Below are 19,990 nucleotides of genomic sequence, written 5' to 3' on the forward strand. Positions count from 1 at the left end.
ACCATTCATAGGTGGTCTCCCTTTCCCACCAGCCACCTGTGACCACCGAAATAGGTAATCATGGCCTCATCAAAGCTGAAGTATATTTCATTTGATACTAATTTCATAGATCGGTCATTCAGATGCTCAATTAATGGCCGCAGCTTGGAAAACTTGTCCATGTGGTTAACGTTAGAATTGTCAACAAAATGCAAATTTGATAATATTGTTTCAAATCGGTCACGTCTCATTGAACCACTAACTGGACAATTATGCAAATCTGATGTTGGACAAAGGATAGACAAACGGTAAGAAAAGTCATTCCCAGGAAGGGTAGATGAATTATAGGCCTACCCATCCCTTACCCTTAATAGATGTTGGACGAAGGATATAAGAATGGTAAGCAAAGTAGTTCCGAGGAAGGGTAGATGAAGTATAGACCTACCCTTGCCTTACACTTAATAGATGTTGGAAGAAGGATAGACGAATGTTAAGGGAAGGAGTTCCCAGGAAGGGTACATGAAGGATTGTCCTCTTCCCTTACCCACCACGGAGTATAGAGGACTAGCTAAATGCCAGTGCATTGCTCAAACAAATATGACCTGTGGCTTGCTGTGCAGATGTGTACGCTGTTGTGGTTTTGTACGTACACCACCTTCTGCATCGTCTTATTAGAACCATTAGCATGCACAAACTGTAAAGGAAATGACCCAGCCTACTTCTGTGGATTTTTGGCTTACACTACTTTTAGATACAGCTGAACGTTTGCACAGATAACATTGTTTCTTGGATATTCCTCTTGTGCCACGCATTGACTCCACTGCCTCCCTCCTGTTTCCCACTGTCCCTATATTGGGATTTTTCTTCCTTATAGAAGAATCTCCCCGGGATGGTGGCAGAGAAATAGCATCGCTTGGTTTCGCTAGATTGGGCCTCCTTTGCTTCCATAGCACTGGAGTGTTTTATCCCTCTTCCAACCCTTTCCTTTCCCTGGAGGCGCCGGCGGGCTCCGATCGCGACGGCGTCTCTATCCTTTTTCCTTCCTCTCCGCCCCCTCCCCGGGTGTCCTGGTGTATAAGCCTCGGGCTTGGTTCCGGGCCCCGGTGTGTTGTATCCCGAGAGAGGGTTCGCCCAGAACCCTCTAAGCCTTTGTCTCCCTCCTGTATCTAGCGATTTGATCCTCCCAGAGTAATCTTCTAAAATCGCTGTCACCACAATGGTTTAAATCAGGGTTCTCCAAAATATGGTCTGCACACTCGTTTCAAGTATAGAATATCGTATACTTCAGTAATCGGCAAATTTAATCGTGGGGCGAATCGGAACTTGGAATGTGGCCCTTGTGTCTTAGTAAATTGGATACCCTTGGTTTTCCTGGTTTCGCTAGTGGTAGGACCCTCTCGCCTTTGTGACCGTGCAGGATTCCTCATCCCATCCCTTCCTTCCCTATCCCGTCCCAGGGGGCGTCCTCGTGCTCCTATTGTGGCAGCGCCTCCGTCCTTTTTCCTGCCTGTCCACTCCCTTCTGTGGTGCAGAGGTGATAAGCTTATTGCTTCAGACAGCTTCAGGTTTTGAATCCACTGCCTCCCTCCTGTGTCAACTTGTACCATCTGCTGCTTCTTCTCAACTTGCCTCCATTCAAGGAAAGACAGCTATTTGTTCCCTCCCTCAGTCATAGTATAAACTTTTCCTGGCTCCCCTTTCTCATTAAATAAATATTTTGTCTTCATATAAAGAGAAATAGTAGTTTAAGAAATCATCATAGTCACTTCAATACTTGTTAATGACGGAGAGCCACGGGAAGGCATGCAAACATTTTCTTAACTAATTAACAACTAAAATCATTTTCATAAACATGTAATGGTTATTATTTAAATTCAGAGCACTATGCTAACCTCATCCCAAAACATCTATAACCCTGGATAAAAGCAGTTTTGATGAGATACACAGGAGAAGGCAGCCATGGCATACTTGCATTGACCAAAACCTCTCTTCGCTACACCCAACTGCTGCATCCAGATCTCGAAGTTAAGGATTTTGTATGGGCTAATGCAATGAGGATTTGAGACCAACATGTCTGCTCCATATGCCACCGACGATATCAAATCAGCATTGAAGATTTTTAATGTTTGGTGAGTGTTCCTTTAACAGAGTTGACTTTAATCCAAAGCACATCTTCTGGGGAGCTTCAATGATGACTGTTTCTTAAAGGGAATTCCTTTTCATTGCAAAGTAATATTAGTAATGCAGTTGATCTAACTTCACAACATATTACACTTGAAGAACCTCTGAGATATATGATGTTGCCTTCACTACCAGCAATGTAACTCCCAATTTAACTCTTCTGTATGTGGCCACCATTTTCAAGCACAAATCTGCTAAAGGACCTTTTGCATTGCCAGTCCAAAAGGGGCAACCACTGAAACCTCTTCCGACTTGCAAATAAGCAGTTTGGCTTACGTCAGCGAAAGCACACACACAAGAAATAAACCACGGAAAATAAAACTCCCCAAAAAATGCGTCAGCTTCCTCGTATACGAGAAACCACATTGGCAAATAATCTGCAAGACCATCCAGCTCTCTTGTAAATCAAGATTCAAACCTTTACAAAATTTATGAATTTCCAACTCTGCAGATGTAACTTAACCCTGGCTGTATGAACAAAGTCCCTCTAACAAGCATGAAACTTGAAAACATGCCACTCTTCTCCACCGAAATGCAATTACCCCCTTCAATACTTCAAGATACTGTATTTCTCCGAATATAGTCCCCCCCCTAATGTTGAGGTTTAGTTTCGGGAAAAGTTAAAAAGCTACTTTTACCATGGACATTTTTTGGAAAAAAAGGGGGGCCTATATTCAGACATTTACGGTATATGTTTCTGCACTTGTTCCGCTTGTCTACTGGTAGTGACCTATGATTACAAGGAATTCAACTTGGATGTAGCCATTGATCATAAAGTTACTTTAAAGATTAATTCTCCTTCAGCTCATATACATTTAATAGCGTGAAATAAAAGGTAGGAGGGTACACATTTCCAACAGGATAACTAATGCATATCCAACTGTGGGGACAGTTATTTTAAAGACTGTTGTAGAGTAATTTGTACTCTTATATTGTTTCCATGCATAAGTCGAAGCCTATCTTCGTCTATCCAGTACATCATTTGATTTTGCATGCTTCTAAGGCCTTAAAAAAGATGTCATATCTTCCCTCCACCAATAATAACAACTTATTATTAAGCCTTTCTTGCCAGTGCCTACAATAGCTAGACATTCTCTGTGCTACGAGTGGAATTAAAATGATTTAAACCTCTCTGTGCTGACTTCTTCTTTAAGCCCGTATGACACTTGCCAATTTATTGGCCAATATATCGGCGCGCAATATTGGTTAAAATATTGGGCTTTAGGCATCGTATGACACGTACCAATATTTACACCAATATTGGCTGTTATAGTGTTCTAATACCCCACTAGAGAACGCCACATAACACAAAATGCAAGACGCAGATTGATTGCCAATGAGCTACAGAATGGGAGGTGGCATAATAATTGTAAATTTTATTACTATTTCGAGGGGCTGCAAAGATATTTTCGAATTGCTCGAAATTTCATTCGGGTGAGTTCCTTGAATGATGAGAGATTGGAAATATTGTGATCTCATAGGTGAGCCAAGATAACGTAGCGGCTCGTTTTGGCTGGAATATGTTCATCGAATAAACAGAGATTGTGTCATCAATTGGGAATTTCAACCGAAACTTTAGCGCTCAAATCATGAAAAATAGTTTAATAATTGTAATTTAAACAAAATATAGACGCAATCGAGGAGAATCACGACGTTTTTATTCATTAAATATCCGAAATGTTATTTCCGAATTACCAACTTTAGACAGTTGATGTTTGTGAATTTATGTTCTCTCAAAGTACATATTAATTATTTGAGCTATTCCATGGATTGCTATGCTTCTAAAGTTTTTATATATGATATTAAAATTCCGAGGTGAAATGTTTTGCAAAGAGCTTCTAGTTTTGGCCACTAGGAGTCGACAAGACTGAGTTCTGATTGGAGATTGGCCTCGAGAAAATAGAACCTGTTCTAAATTGTAGATTGGCCAAGAAATTGTGCCCAATATTGTGAAACGGAGATTGGGCTAGAAATTGGTGTGTGTCAGTGGGTCCACAATCCAATATCCAATGGATTGGCCAATAAATTGGGAAGTGTCATACGGGCTTTAGGGTGAAGTTACCCTGTTATTTTCGTCCCTCAGATTTGGGACTTGAATTCAACTAGGTGCCCATCCCTTACCCCAACCACTGGGTAAAATATGGACATGCACCCCATCATAAGCCACCTATCACAAGAAATCTTCCATTCTTCCAGAAAAAAATGAAATCTATGGAGGAGTATACATAGAAAGCCAAAAGCAACTAATGCCTCATGGGAGTCAATATTGAGCAGTACAATCCATCTGTGGGGACACCTCAGTGAAGAAATGCCAGTGCATTGCTCAAGCGTATAAGACCTGTGGCTAGCTGTTCAGCTGCATAAGCTGTTGTGGTTTCATATATACACCTCCTTCTGTGTCGTGAAATCAGAATCATCTATGAGAGCAAACTGCTAGGGAGTACAATTTAACCCAGCCAACTACCACGGCTATTTGGCTTTCCCTACCAGCTGAACGTTTGCAGGGTTCATAAGTATAGTAAATAAAAATAATTTGACGATGCCCAAGAGTAGCTCAGAGTAACCACCATTGTTGATAGTTCTTTAAAAAGTTTTTGTCCAAAAGTGAAACACTAGGAAAACTAACCCCTATGAAAAAATTGTATAACCCTGTTTCAAATTTTTCATAGGGGAATACATGTGGTTGTTCATCAGCATGAACTCATGACCTTCTCACTGTTAACCCAATACTTTCCCAACCCTTTTGCTCACATTTTGGTGGTGTCCTATTCACATATCTGCTCTATTGCCAATCTGGAACCAACTGCGTGCACAAGCAGCAAAAGAAACGACCCTGCCTACTTACACGGCTATTCGGCTTTCCTTATTTTACCTTCCGTCAGGTGCAGTGTGCCTGACGGAAGCAAAAAAACATTAACTCATGGCATGGCTCAGTGGTATGCCTTCAAGGTAAGTGTAATGCACCATTATTAGTGCAAAGAAACACTTAATTTATGCCTTATCTACTTTGTAAATACCCCTTCAGACACAGTCATATAGCCCCGGACTGATCCAGCAAGGTGCGATTTGATGTGGTGTTTTGGCTATAATTTTTTATTTTGTGTAATGTAATTAAGCATACAAGATCAGTGTTTCTTCATTTTCTATGTAATTTATCAAATAATTCTTTAATTTTGTTTTATTGTGCTATTACTTAGCTTTGTAATGCTGAAAATTATGCAGCCTTTCTCGAGGATGCTGACTTACAAAAAATATTGGGGGGGCCCAAACGGGGGCCCAATCTTGCCCCAAGAAATTTTATAAGTAGTGAGTTTAAAGTCTTTTTAAGCATTTTGGAAGAGTCATATGATCAACGTTAGCACTTGGATAGCTTGAATATCGATATCTGGTCACTACGGGGAAAATCAACGACCCTGACACATTTCCTCGCACACATAATGAAGTTTTGAGGGGGCTCAGGTCCCACGGAGTCGGCACCTCAGGCTTTTCTGTCAGCTTCGAGAAGTAATAGGCTGCAAAGGGCGATTAAAAAAAAGCTACTGTAAGCGTCAATGGTCTATGCCATCTAGTCTCGTGGAAAAACAAAAACAAAGTGTCGCTGTGCCTGTCAGATCCTTTGTGCCTGGCGGAGGGTTAAGATGAACATCTGCACTGTTCTATTTATGCCTCGGCCCTTCCACCTGTGCCACGAATGAACTCCTTTCCTGTGTCTACTTGTGTCATCTCCTGCTGCTCCTTCTCAATTTGCCTCCTTTCAAGGAAACAACAGCTCTCTCTTCACTCCCTCAATCATAATGTGAACTTCTCCTGGCTCTTTTTTATCATTAAAAAAACTCATCTTCCTTAAGACAAAGTGATATACCGCTTTAAGAAATTATCATAGTCGCTTCTTCACCTTTTAGTGGATGAATAACCACCGAAGAGCATATAAGTATTAGTTGAACTTTCTGGTGGATCTCATTAATCTACAGGAGCAATTTTTCATAGTTTATATCCAACGGTTATCATGGGTTCATGTTGGATTTTAAAGCTGCCGATAATCCGATGAGAATGGTGTTAAAGATGCAAAAAAATCACTATGGATCATGTAGGCACAGTTAAGGTATCTAACCAAAATGCCCTAGATCAGTACTGAGATGGTTATCATCAATGCTATATGATTATGACGTAAACGTTCATTAGCTGTAATTTTATTTTTGCAGCAATTAGCAGAGGTAAATTGTAGAGACATGGTAATAGTAGAACTAATGTAATGATAAATATTCATGCAAAAAAAAATTAATATGATAATTTTAGACATTTGTTAAGTTGAAAAGCTGATGGAGAAAATGTCAAATTATATTGGCATTGTTCAATACATTGAGTTACAGCTATTGAATTCATCCAACCATTTGAGTACATTTAATGAAAAGAATCTGTGAGTTAATGTTAAATTCATGATGTTCTTTTGATGACTTGAGGGCAACAGAGAATGTTAAATACTCAATGAAATACCAATGGCTAAAGGATTAATTAATGTTGAGATGATGGTTCTAATTAATATGGTCACAAATGTAGGTGTAATGATCTTGGAGATGGTGTATGAATGAGCATAGTAGAAGTATAGCTACATTAAGAGTACCAAGTATAGGATATAGGTAAAAGTTGATGCCATGAAATTTTTTAATGAAGTGGCGACTGCATGATTTCCTATGGGGAAAGTTTTGCAAGATACGTATTACATGTTTCTGAAGAAGGAAATTCTCATTACTTACCAGGGCTTGATCCTATTGTCCCAGAATGATTGAGCATTCATCAAGCAAATAATAATGATTTTAAACCACCTTAAAAACTTTTACGAATGTATGGTAAGCTTCGAATATCTAAATACGACGGGTGTGAAAAGTAACCATAAGTTATTAAAATGTATAATCTCCGTCAAATACATAGGTCTTGAAATTTATGAAACAAATAATTGTTGAATTAACCGAAGGTTTTGTAATAACAGATACTAGAACCCAGGCTATCTTTAGTTTGTTTTGGAGCTGCAATGTATATCCATTCTGAAATAACCGCCGCACGAATTCTAATATCGATGTGTCGATGCGATTTGAATTCGTCTTTTGAGTCGAGTTGCCAATCGATTAGTTGATGAGCGGGAGCATGCCGGAAGATTGTGTTGATGACGGAAAGTAGACAACTCTCAATTTTGTGTGCTTTGAGAGGTAGTATTCTCGCTATTAAACATTCCTTTTGGATTTATTTTGATTCCGGAAATATTTCTTGTCGAGGTTAGTAGTTTTTTGTTTGTAAGAAGTTAGTGGTTAAGCAATGTAAGTACCTACATTGTGTTGTTGTTGTCCCTAAACTAAAGACGTTAACCTGCTTATTTGCTAAATAGGTTTTAAGTTCTGCTGGATCCTTTGTTTCCTGTCAAGTAAGTTTAGAATATTATTGGATAATTTTTTTACTGTGAGGCCCTCGGCCTGAATTTGTATTCGTGCATAATATCCATATTGTTGGCGGAGAGCAATGTGCGATTTGCTAGTGTGTTTGAGTGATGATGGGCCTCTAACAATATACAATTTCATGTAAGAACCTCATAGTAATGTCAAGTGTACAATTAATCTTGTACAAAGATTATTTTGCTTGGTGTGAATAGGAAGTTTCTGTAGTATATGTATGGGTACGATATAAACATTCAGCGACGGTTCGATTACGCTATGAAAGGTAACATGAAGTAGCATTGTGTATTCCGGAGAAGAACAAACTCTGTTTTTTTGGTGTGCATTATAGATGTAGTGTTCTCATAATTAGACACAGCCATTGGTTTAGGACTTCCTTCAAGTCGATGTTAGTTGTTTTTGTGGGTAAAGATGTTAGACGTTAGCATAATTCTATTCGTGTGTTTATTTTGTCTTTAAAAAGGAGAACTTAGTATATCCGACTTATTAGCAAAATAGATATTGAGGTGGTGCTGTTTCAGTCGTTTTTGTTAATATTTGTAGATATTGTTAGATAATCAAGTAATTTAATGAAATCGTCACCGACTCCTTATTCATGTATCATAACCAAGAACCCTTCACGCAGGGTTCTTCATCATATCCATATTTATGGTGAGGAACACTGCTCGACTTGCTAGTGTGTTTTGTTGTTTATGGATCTCATTAGAAATGCTTAATTTCATGACAACACCGCATAGTAACATCATGCAAGTGGGCTCTCATTTATCAAGATTGCTTTCTTGGTGTGATAGCAAGTATTGCGTCTTCTAGGTAATGTTATATGCATTTCGGAGTTTTTTGGCCCTGTCGTAATGATATTATGTGTTCTAAATGTTCGCAGGTATGTACTTCATGATGCTATCATACGGTTTTGTCCTATCATCATTTGTGTCATTAAATAACATTTTTGGTAGGAATACGGTGTGTAAAATCCTCACCTGGCGATTCATGTGTCACATGCTCCTCTGTCATTGTTGTGGATATATTTAAACTCTCCCAATTTAAGGCTTTAAAACCTAATATATTTGTATATATTTGCTTTGTAATATCCTTGGGAAAAGTAGCGGAAGCATGAAATTCTAAACCGGAAATCTCTAACTTCAGCAAATATAATTGATTAGAGGCGTAGTTATCTATGAGAAGTTTCAGATCTGCATCTTTTGTTTATTGCATAGAGGTTTGTAAGAACGTAGGATCTGTTTAGGGGTGTCACATCATAAAATATAATTCGAGTTTGTTGTGAACGTTGATATCTGTTTCTCCGAAAATTTGGTTTTAACCTCGACATTTTTATGAGTGACATGGTTTAGGACGACTAAGTGCATAAGTCTGAGTATAATTCATGGAAATATAAGCTTTCTATATTCGGTTTAATGTATCGAGATGCTTTATATGGAGAGCATTGGGGTTCCATAGTATATTCTGTTTAAAAGTATGGGTGACTTTATATCAATTAACATATAACAAAGAGAGATGACGTAATTGGTAAGTGCATAAGTTTGTTTATTAAAAACAATTTATGGTTGACTCGATTCTATGTTTCATGCATTAGGATGCCTGTTTATTCCTGGCAAATTATTTGAGAGTTTCTTTTCAGTTGCCCTCATGAAGTGCGTATTTCCCATTGTTTACAATGCTTCTTTTAATGATGAGTTTTGTGTTATCGCCATGACATTTGCTTTAAAGCTGCCCCTTATTACTTTATGCTTGTGACCTTACTTCTTCTAGTGGTGGTTGATGCTCTTTCTAATTGCCATCACGAAGTATCTATTTCCATTTGTTCATAATGCAATATTAGTGTTGAGTATTGGGTATTCTAACGACATTTGCTTTTGACTGCCTGATGATTTTGTTCTATTGAATATGTTTTAGGAGCTCTGATTGACGTTCCTTTTATTGCCATCATAGGGATTCTATTTTCGTTTGATCTTAATATTTATTTTAGTGCTGATTTTTGGGGGATGCTCATGGCATTGCTTTTAACCTGCATGATCATTTTGTAGAATTAGAAGGTGCCTTATTAGTGCTGTTGGGTACTCTTTTTAATTGCCATCATGATGTCAGTGTTGTCTTTTCTTTGTTGCTCTATATAGTACAGAGTAAACATAATGAAGATAGAATTTTTTATGTCCCACAGGAGTTTTAATTACCGACCCAGGTTTCGACAGTACACTATGTCGTTATCAAGTGTTGTAGGCAAACAAAAGATTTCTCAGTACATAGTGGACATAGTGTACTGTCGAAACCTGGGTCGGTAATTAAAACTCCTGTGGAACATACAAAAGTGTGTCTTCATTATGTTTCCTGTCACCAAGTTCCACCAAGTAGGGGAAATAAGGTGTAATGAGGGGTGTCAACCGAAATTTCTATTCAGGATGATGTTATTTATCAAGTAGATCTTCAGTGTTGTTTCTTGCAATTGCTATTTCCATTGTGCAAAATATCAGGGAAAATTGGATTGCTATGTGCTCATCACAGCAAACATTTTTTAGAGTCGATTAAAATGTGACCAGAGTGGTAATAGAATGGAATACAATGGGATGGAATTGGGCACCCTCAGTGCATTCCTTCTTTTTTAGTTGCTAGAACATTTTCTATTATAGAACAAGCCTTTTTAGTGCTCATAGGGGCTCTTTTAAATGTCATTCTGAAGTGCCTTAATTTTCCAATGGTTCTTAAAAAATTCTTTAAGTGCTGGGTTATGTACTAGGAGTGCTCATGATATTTCCTTTAAAGAAGCCTGAATATTTTCAATGATGAATTGACTTTCCAAGTTTTTAAGGATGCTCTTTTTAATTGCTCACGTGAAGTGCCAATTTCAAAATTTTTATTTTGCTTATTTTAATACTGAGACTTGTGCAATGCTGGTGACATTTGCCTTGAAGCTGCCTGATTATTTTGTGCTTCCGATGATTCGATTTCCAAGTTTTGTAATGCTTCTTTTAGTGTTGATTTTTGGGGAATGATCATGGCAACTGCTGTGAATATGCTTGATCATTGTTTACTATTGATTATGCTTCTTGAGAGCTGATAGACAATCTTTCAATTTCTATTCTGGAGATAACTGTTTCCATTTTTGTTCATAATGATTGGTTAAGTGTTCATTATTAGGGGGTATTCATGGCAACTGCTTTGTTTGGCGTGATCATTTTCTGCCTTTAAACATGCTTTTTTATTGCTGAAAGAGACTTTTTATTTTCCATCCTTTACCCTTGTACTGCCACCGCGCCGGTATATTGACCCTCACCGGTTAAGCAAAAACTTCCCCCCAGGGGCTGATTTATCGACCCAAATTATTTCACATTTTTTGTAATTGTGGCCTTATCATCGGCTGTAATTTATGTAAACCCCCATAATCTATCTATGGTTATGAGATGTAAGTGTATCTTAGGAATTGGGGAAATCTAGACCTATTTAATAAAATAAAGTAGCTTAAAAATTTTTAAATCTGAAATGTTGGTAATTCCGGAAAATAGTCTAGGCAGTCTTCGTACATCCCCACCAAAATGGGCTGGTGGGAGAAGCGTAAAGCACCTAATCTAAGTACATCTCTATCATTCTTACACATCTAAAACAAGTATGGTCTGAAGGTATCAGTAATTCCTACTATCCAAAAGGTGGTAGCTTATTCTGTGTACGACTCTTTAATTTTGCACTGTCGGAAGTTTGACCTGGGAGTATCAGCAATGCCCACTGAAATTCCTATTTCCCAAACCTTCTTTATCTTTTCGAACACATCCTCTTGCTCATTCACTATAATTTTAATTCTAAGTCTCTTTGTCAGTACTTCTCTATTTTTTATTCTACCTTGTTTCAGGGATTTGAGGTGCTAATAGATGTCTAGAGTTGGTAGTGTTGTCCTAAATCTTCTATTCAGTAAAAATTGGGAGGTTCAGTATGTTTCACGCAATATAGTGTTACAGTGTTCAAGTAATGCACTTCTTTGTTAGCTTCTCTACACATTTTAATTATTTTTTATGAGCAGTTTGGACAGTTCTTTCCACCTGCCGTATGATCAAGGGTAGTTTGGTGAATTTGTTACGAATGTCCAACCATATAGAAGCATTTTGAATTCTTAGGAACCAAAGGGATTATTGTCAGCAAAAACAATTTCAGAGATGCCAAAGCAACTCAATTCATCCTTCATAAATAAAATCTTTCATAAGAAAGCCAATACGGTTCAACTTATTGCACTTAAATCATAGTTTCCCGAAAGCATTACAAGCTCCTTTCATATATTTACCACTAAATTTTTTAGCCAAACAAGGCAAATTCATCATATTTTTACTCATCACCTTTTCCATTTTATTATTACACTTGATTTTTCTCTGAACACTGTCCACTTTCAAAAGCACCCCATCATTCATTGATTTAGCATAATCAGTGGCAATGGAAGCAGATGTGTGTGTCCTCTATTTTTGTAATCCTCTTGATGGGTGCGATGTTTGATTTACTAGCAGTCACTGCTCTTGCATGCTCCCGACACTTCCATTGCCCTCCATTTCCAAGTTTCAAATTAGTGTTGCTAAGACAATTCTCCTGCAAATGATCAATAGCCTTAATCACTATATTCTACACCGGTTTAGAGTCATTAAATTAAATCCTAACTCCAATTTTTAACTATGGACAGCAATATTTGACATTATCAAATTTGACCATGACCAAGCAATCACCTGCTTTGCACTTAATTTTCGCATTATGTTTCTCTAATTTTAATCTAAAAATTTGAAGCTTGTTTGAGATTATGTTATCTATTGCCCTAATCACACTACGTGCACACACACACACACACACAATATTCTACGCTGGTATTGTAACACCTAATTTTGAGTTGGAGTTGGTGTGACAATGCATAATAGGAGGACAATTAAGGGTGCAATAATTAGCAGCAGAGGTGGAGTGGGGTGATTGTTGAAAAAATTAATGTCTGATGGACTTGTGAAATGATGCCAATTTTTCATATTTTAGCCCTTACCCTATGATTGTAAAATCTCAATTTCTGAATATGAGCGTTTGAGCGCAAAAAACGTATACAAATTAACAGCATTTTTGGAAAATAAAAGGACTGAGCCTAGTTTATTTGATAATCCAATTGAATATGTCACGAATATTGGAGTGTTCGAATTTCACTGATGACTTATGTCTCTCAATGTTTTCACAGTGTTTTGTAGGAGGAAGGTTTTAAACAAAATGATATGATTACAGTATTTACATATATATGGTTAAAAAACTTGAATTGGGGAAACAACCAAATACAGTGGAACCTCGTTAAAGCGAGTACGGGCTATAGCGAGACCCCCGCTATAACGAGAGATAGCCGATGCACCGTCAATTGACCCCATAATAAGCGTGTTAAAAAATTCGTTTTTACGAGACCCTTTCGGTGTTGGCTCTCGCCATAGCGAGGGTTTCACCGCCGGAAGACTTTCATCGAGACTCCTTGACCTCTGTAACTGCTTGCGATCTGTTAGGAATGAAGTTAATGGAGTGCTCAGTCTCGAATTTATGTATTAAACTGTCGTTCGATAAATATAATGATTGACGAAACAATGCTTTGCATGATTTTTATTCAGTGCAGCGCTTATGAATTGTTTGAATAGTTAATCGTTATTTGAGTAAGGAAATTTAGTGATGCAAAAAAACATCGCCTTTCGTCTGGATTTATGCTTACGTTTATCGGATAGATGTTTATCTGTCGCCGCACCACTCCTGTTCCTGTATATCTGTTCGCAACAGGTATATTGGCTATTATTTGCTCCACCTCCGGTAAAGCGACAATTCGCTATAGCGAGTGTTTATTAGTGCACCGTGGGGTGTCGTTATATCGAGGTTGCACTGTATATTCTTGAATATGTTATCATATATAAAGTCCTAATTTTAAAATAATTGTTGATATTAATTAATTTTTTTTTTTACTTAAAAAATTTACTTACCCACCGTAACCAATTCATTTTGTATAATAAGTATAAATTGTAACAAATTAAATACAAAAGTAAAAACGGATGCATATGGGGTAATTATTATTGAAACATTATCAACAGAATAAATATTATGAAAATATGGACCTCAAAAGCCATTGTTTGATGCCTTGCTGTGCATTACAATATCCTTTGATAGATTTCATCACATTTTTACTCATTACCTTTTCCATTTTATTATTACTCTGGAATTAACTCTGAACCCAGCAAAGAAAAACAGATTTCCATCAGATTTGACACTGATTTCCAACAGGTTTGACGCACTGATTTCATACTCCTTAGAATCTTTTTGAAGATTGAAACAGCTGGAAATCAGTTGTAAAGGTCCAACATGGCGGCTGTTTTCCTACTCATTTCCATGAGTGTTTTTTGACTCTGGTTTCCACTGTTCAACAGATTTGAATCTGGTTTCCCAGTTTTAACTATTTCAAATCTGTTTTCCATGGTGATACCAATCTGAATCTTGCTTGGGATTCGATTTTCACCTCATGCGACCTGTTATTTCCGCCAATTCCAAGTTTCACAGAGCTGCACTGAATCAATGTTTCTAACTTCACATACCACATCTCTATCATCAATCTGGATGTAGATTCAGCAGAAAAAAAAGTTTACAAAATACAGCCTAACGAAAAAAACTTAATGTAAATACATAGTCATCTAATTTGGCAAATTTATGAGGCAGAGTGCACTTAAAACTCAATTTCATGCATTAGAAATAATTTTGGGAAACATGGAATTCACAGTGAAATCTCATTTGAAGGAGAGTTTGACAAAGTAATTGTGCTTTTCCAAATTGTTTATCAGTTCTTGAAGAGTTATCGAAAGGCACAGGTTTTGCCACGAGTAACAGAACAATCACTGCACCTGAACAATAACTTACATCAGATTTTGCAATCTTGAATTATCGAAGAGCACAAATTTTTCTGTGACTAACAGAAAAACCACAACACTAGAAAATATTTCAGATGCCTTTATGAAGGAAATACTTCTTTACGTGACTTATGAAAATAATTCCGATTCAGCATTAAGCCAACCATATCTGTATGTTTCACTGCAGAAACTTGCCATTAATGTTTATACATGAGCACGGTCGTTTCACTTAGCACAAACAAACCAGCAAGATACACAATACTTTGATAATCCTGGTAGGTTCTCTTCATCTCTCAGGCAGCCATCACTGCTGTAGACTGCTCCCAGCTATATTCCTTTACCTTGCTTTGCTTAATTGCATCTTCAAATTTGAGGTCAGGGATGCCAATATAATGCATCTGCAACTTATCATCAGCAATTCCCAATGCAATTTTCAATTCCCAGTACAACCATCGAGCAATTACAATAGCATTATAATGATGCAGTCCTGTGACTGGCCTTCGGGATTCAGTTGCCGTTCCCTTTTTCATCTATTAACACATGTTTCTCGACTTCGTAAAATAATTTATTGCGTAGCTACCCTTCCCATAGTATTTTGCTTTTATCTCTGCCTCACTTCTCCAGTCTTACATCAGCACGCTTCCTGAATATCTATACCTTCTAACTTGCCTTATCTTTTCCACATTGATGATAACAGTCACGTTTCCATCGTCATAACCTCCTAACTTTCGTTTTCACTACATATGCTTTCATCCCATTTTCTTTCATTCCTTCCTCTGAACTATTTCTCATTATTTGAAGCTTCTGATTGTCATTGGCCAGAATCTCCATGTCATCGGCAAACCTGATGCATTTTTCATTGCATCCTACATTCCCTTCTCATTTTACATTCTTCGTGGTTTTTCTGGCCATCTCCTCCATGTATATGTCAAGTATTGTGAGTGAAAAGCAGTAGCCCTGGCTTACTGCCCGGCACAGATTCATACATCCAATTTCATAGCTACTGTCTGGTTTTGTACAATTCCCTAATCAGCCTACCATCCTTCCAGTCTACATTCTTTATCTTAAGAATATCCAATAGCTTATCCCATTTTATCCTGTCAAATGCTTTTTCCAGATCCATAAAGCCAAAATTAACATCTTTTCCTCTTCCCCAGTATTTTCCTCCGATGTTCTTAGCTGTGCAATAGTGTCTATGGTACCCCTACGTCTTCTGATAGTCCCCTGGACGTATGCCGATATTAAATGTGTTGTTACACAATTCTACTACTTCTTGTTGACCTTCTAAGCACGTAAATAATTCAATAGGAAGCTCATCTATGCCCATTGTATTACCATTATTTATGTATTTCATTGTTTGTGCTATCAATTTTAACGAGCATTGGCTTCATATTTTTGTTTGATTGTAGTTGATAGACATAATGTCTTATTGTTAGAGCAAATTAAAGATGCGTACATAATAAAAGGGGTGGCCCATGTTGATTCTTTGAGGCAGGTATATTGCCTTCTATCTAATGGCTTTGGTTATTAACCAAAGTGCTATTATAAATTAGACCAGCATAACTATTTATGTGATTGAACCATAAAAATTCTTTTCTAGGGCTCCCAGCTGGTGGAAGGAAGTTTAGGGAAACATCTAAGTATTCCTGCCTCAGCCTCACTGACCGTCATTTAATCTGAGAGTGGAGCATCTCATGCAGGGGAATGAAGAAATGTGATTAATGAAGATAAGGAAAATCGTGGAACTGTTCTTGCTGATAAGTTAATATCTTGCTCAATTCCTTATACTGGACAAACAGACATCCAAAATCAGTGGAGGCAGAGTCACAAGGTCTGTTGCGAGGTGTGGTAGTGATTGTGATGCACCAATTATCCCTAATGCCCTCAGGATGATTAGAATAAGTAAAAAGAGGAGCAGTTGTGTAGAGGCAGTCATGGGGAGCAAAGATGAGTTTAGTAATTGTGAGAGGAAAACTGCTGTAAATGGACAAATTTCAAACGAAACTTCATATAATTGCTACCACTGTACCAGTGGATACAGCAGCAAAAGGAAGCTCATCAAACACCTTGAAACTCATTTTGGTGCCAGCAATTTAGTCGTGGATGATGAGTCATCCGATGTGCCAGATATAAAAGGTGCAAATAGAAAAAGACAAGGGCTGAGGCGAAAAGGAAATGGGTCTCTTAAGGAAATAGCTGAAGGAATACCTGAGAAAGGAAAGGCTAGGAAAGGGAGACGATCAATTAAAGAAGCTAAACCATGTGTAGAAAGTGTGTCCTCGAATTCCTCCTCTTGTACTAGAGACATCAGAAAGGGAAAGTGTTCAAGTGCAAGAGAGATGCCTTATTCATGTAGTGTGTGTAATAAGTGTTTTACTAAATCTTCTACTCTCACCAATCACATGCATATACACACAGGGGAAAAGCATTATTCCTGTAGTGTATGCAATAAGTCTTTCTCTCAGAGTAGCACCCTCAACACCCATATGCATACCCACACTGGAGAGAGGCCTTATTCATGTAAAATATGCTTTAAATCATTCAGTCATAGTAGTAACCTTACTGTGCATATGCGTTTACACACAGGAGAGAAGCCTCATAAATGCAGCATCTGCAGTAAGTCTTTCTCTCAGAGTGGCACCCTCAACTCCCATATGCATACCCACACAGGAGATAGGCCTTACTCATGTAAAATATGCTTTAAATCATTTAGTCGTAGTGACCACCTTACCCAGCACGTGCGTTTACACACAGGAGAGAAGCCTCATAAATGCAGCATCTGCAGTAAGTCTTTCTCTCAGAGTGGCACCCTCAACACCCATATGCATACCCACACAGGAGATAGGCCTTACTCATGTAAAATATGCTTTAAATCATTCAGTCGTAGTGATATCCTTACCGTGCACATGCGCATACACAAAGGAGAAAAACCTTATTCCTGTAGTGTCTGCAGTAAGTCTTTCTCTCAGAGTGGCCACCTCAACAACCATATGGTTACACATACAGGAGATAAAGCCTATTCATGTGACATTTGCTGCAAATCTTTCCCTCATAGTTCCTCCCTCACTGTACACATGTGTACCCACAATGGAGACAAACCGTATGCATGCAATGTCTGCAGCAAGTCCTATTCTCACAAGTCCACCCTTGACCTTCACTTTCGTGCCCATACAGGGGAGAAACCCTTTTCATGCAGCGATTGTGGGAGATCTTTCTCTCAGAAAGGCAACCTCGTGAGACATTTCCGTACACACATGTGAGGGACATTATTCTTCCAGTTGTATGATGGGTAAATCCAGATTCATTGCTTATATGCACGCATCATGCATATTTGCAGGAAGGAAAGGTCTTATAGATTTCATGATTGTTCTAATTTTACCTTAAGAAAATCACTATTGAGGACCCGCATAATTAATTCTCACTTTTGCAAGTAGTGTTTTATTGTGATGACTAAATTCCATGTATATGGATTGCAACACAGTATAATGAATGCTCAAAGTAGTGGTGCATTTCTGATTTGCAATTTTACTGAGATATTTAGCAATAAAGTGCAAGGCCACCCACTGCCACACTCTGAATAAAGGCAGTATGCGAGTAACTATTACTCAATATTGTCTTCTTTAAGGTGCAATTTCCTTTATCATATCCTTAATACGTCTCAATGTGGATTTATTATGAATGCAAGGTTTGATGGGTTGAAATCGTGGAAATTGTGTCCATAGCAGAAAAAGATATAGTGACATTAATGAATAGATGTGTTGTATTAAAAGAAATTATTAATATGATTTTCAAATATGTTTGCTCTGCCAATTTTGTAATCGTAAAATATCATTTTCTATTGTGAAATATTGTCACACTACTGTCACAATTTTCTATTACTGCAAAAATTTATCTTTTGCCTCATCGTAATAATTTCAATATAATCAATCCTTTGTATGCCTGTCATTTAAATTTTCCAAACTGTATCTTCAGAATATTTTTCTCATTTTAGATCAATTTGATGGTAGATTAGGATTGACGAAGTGTGAAACCTCAGCCACTTGACTTATGGATGTGCTTTATGATTGCTGCTACTATATGCTTCTCGGTAGCTTTGTGATTGTTGTGTTTTTGGATAAATTGAGCATTACTTTAATGATGCAACTATCCTTGTTAATCAAATGAAAATAAGATTCATCTGTAGACAAAACATTGCCAGACCATGTTAGTAATTAAAAGTGAATTCACTGAAAAATGTAAGGAACTCAATTTTCTGATGAATTTCCAATAAATTACTGGTTTCTCTGTTCCATAAATCCCTGTTGTTTTTTAAAAAATTGGTTACTCTAGATTTTTACTTAACTCCGAGTCACCATATGTCATGATGGTATGGCTGCTAAATAGAGATTTTCTGAATTTTACAAACTGCCCTAAAGATAGTCTTTAAACAACCAAAGTAGGCATGTTAAATAAAAAATAATATGATGTTCCAATTAAGCTTGGAAACACAGGTGTTGTTGATACTTGTTGAAAATGTTTTTTTGCTAAAATAAAAACTATTAAAGGAAATACATGTGTTTATGTAATGATAATATTATATTCTCTTTTACTCATGAGAGCTGAAGGGGTGAGGAAGAGCTTACTCAGCCCTTCAGCTCAACTTTTCTCATATTCTCCACAATTTTTGAGTCAATACTCACCGTCCAAAAAGTCTGCAATTTGTCCCGTACGAAATATCAGCAATTTTTCACTGGCACATACCTTTTTCCCTGCTCCTTCATAAATTCCAATCCTTATACCTACTAGCACAAGAAATGTTGCGCATATACTCAGATTATTTCAGGGAAATATGCTTTTATCAAAATATAAGCATGTGCTGTAAACGTCACCTTAATTCAACATATTTGACATATTTCCAGCATATGTTCTGGCGATGTGTTGAGCATGTTTTCATCGAAATTTGCTCAACTTGTGCTCAGAGAAATATGTTGAGCATATTTTCATTTAAATATGCTCAACTTGTGCTCAGAGAATTATATTGAGATATTTACCAGGGAATATGTGAAAAATGTGTTCAGAAATTTTTTTTGACGACTTATTCAGGGCATATGTTCAGGATGATATGTACCTTTTTTTTTCGATGATATGTACTTCCTTCATCACGTTCACTACTTCATTCTCAAAACATGTATGATACTATAGGCCTCATACAAGCACAGTCACGTCATGTAAAATATTTGGAGCATATTCGTATTTTCTGAGCATATTCAGTATATTTTAGAGTAATCTGCAATAGCTGACCTATAATCATTTGGTAGGTAGGTTAATTATAAGCTTAATTTGAATTATTATGGAGATTATGGAAGGCTTGCGCGGTGCGCTGGTAATGTAGGCTGCATTTTCTGGGTTTCACCACGTCGTGGTTGTGTGGGAGACCGCAGTTTCTCCAGCATTCCAGCAGGCGTCTTCAGGTGGAAGTGATTATGCCGTGTTTTGGCCACCATTATATATGCAGCTGTG

At 37.5% G+C, this 19,990-nt stretch overlaps 1 protein-coding gene across 2 annotated transcripts; it reads left to right on the forward strand.

The window, feature by feature from the left end:
• The first annotated feature begins 7,302 nt into the window (after positions 1–7,302).
• LOC124172850 (zinc finger protein OZF-like) lies at positions 7,303–19,026 on the forward strand. Of its 2 annotated transcripts, none has more exons than XM_046552349.1 (2): positions 7,303–7,430; positions 16,092–19,026. In XM_046552349.1, the coding sequence occupies exon 2, from the start codon at positions 16,381–16,383 to the stop codon at positions 17,749–17,751; it is 1,371 nt and encodes a 456-aa protein (XP_046408305.1). In that variant the 5' UTR covers positions 7,303–7,430; positions 16,092–16,380; the 3' UTR covers positions 17,752–19,026. The 2 variants fall into 2 exon arrangements, with proteins under 2 accessions (XP_046408305.1, XP_046408306.1); XM_046552350.1 differs by lacking the exon at positions 7,303–7,430 and adding an exon at positions 7,539–7,576.
• The last annotated feature ends 964 nt before the right edge of the window (positions 19,027–19,990 follow it).

The sequence above is a fragment of the Ischnura elegans genome, assembly GCF_921293095.1.
Source record: "Ischnura elegans chromosome 13 unlocalized genomic scaffold, ioIscEleg1.1 SUPER_13_unloc_3, whole genome shotgun sequence".
Lineage (NCBI taxonomy): Eukaryota > Metazoa > Arthropoda > Insecta > Odonata > Coenagrionidae > Ischnura > Ischnura elegans.

What these genes read in the sequence shown, in the direction of transcription:
- LOC124172850 (XM_046552349.1), top strand. Translation starts at nt 16,381, where the DNA reads ATGATTAGAATAAGTAAAAAGAGGAGCAGTTGTGTAGAGGCAGTCATG.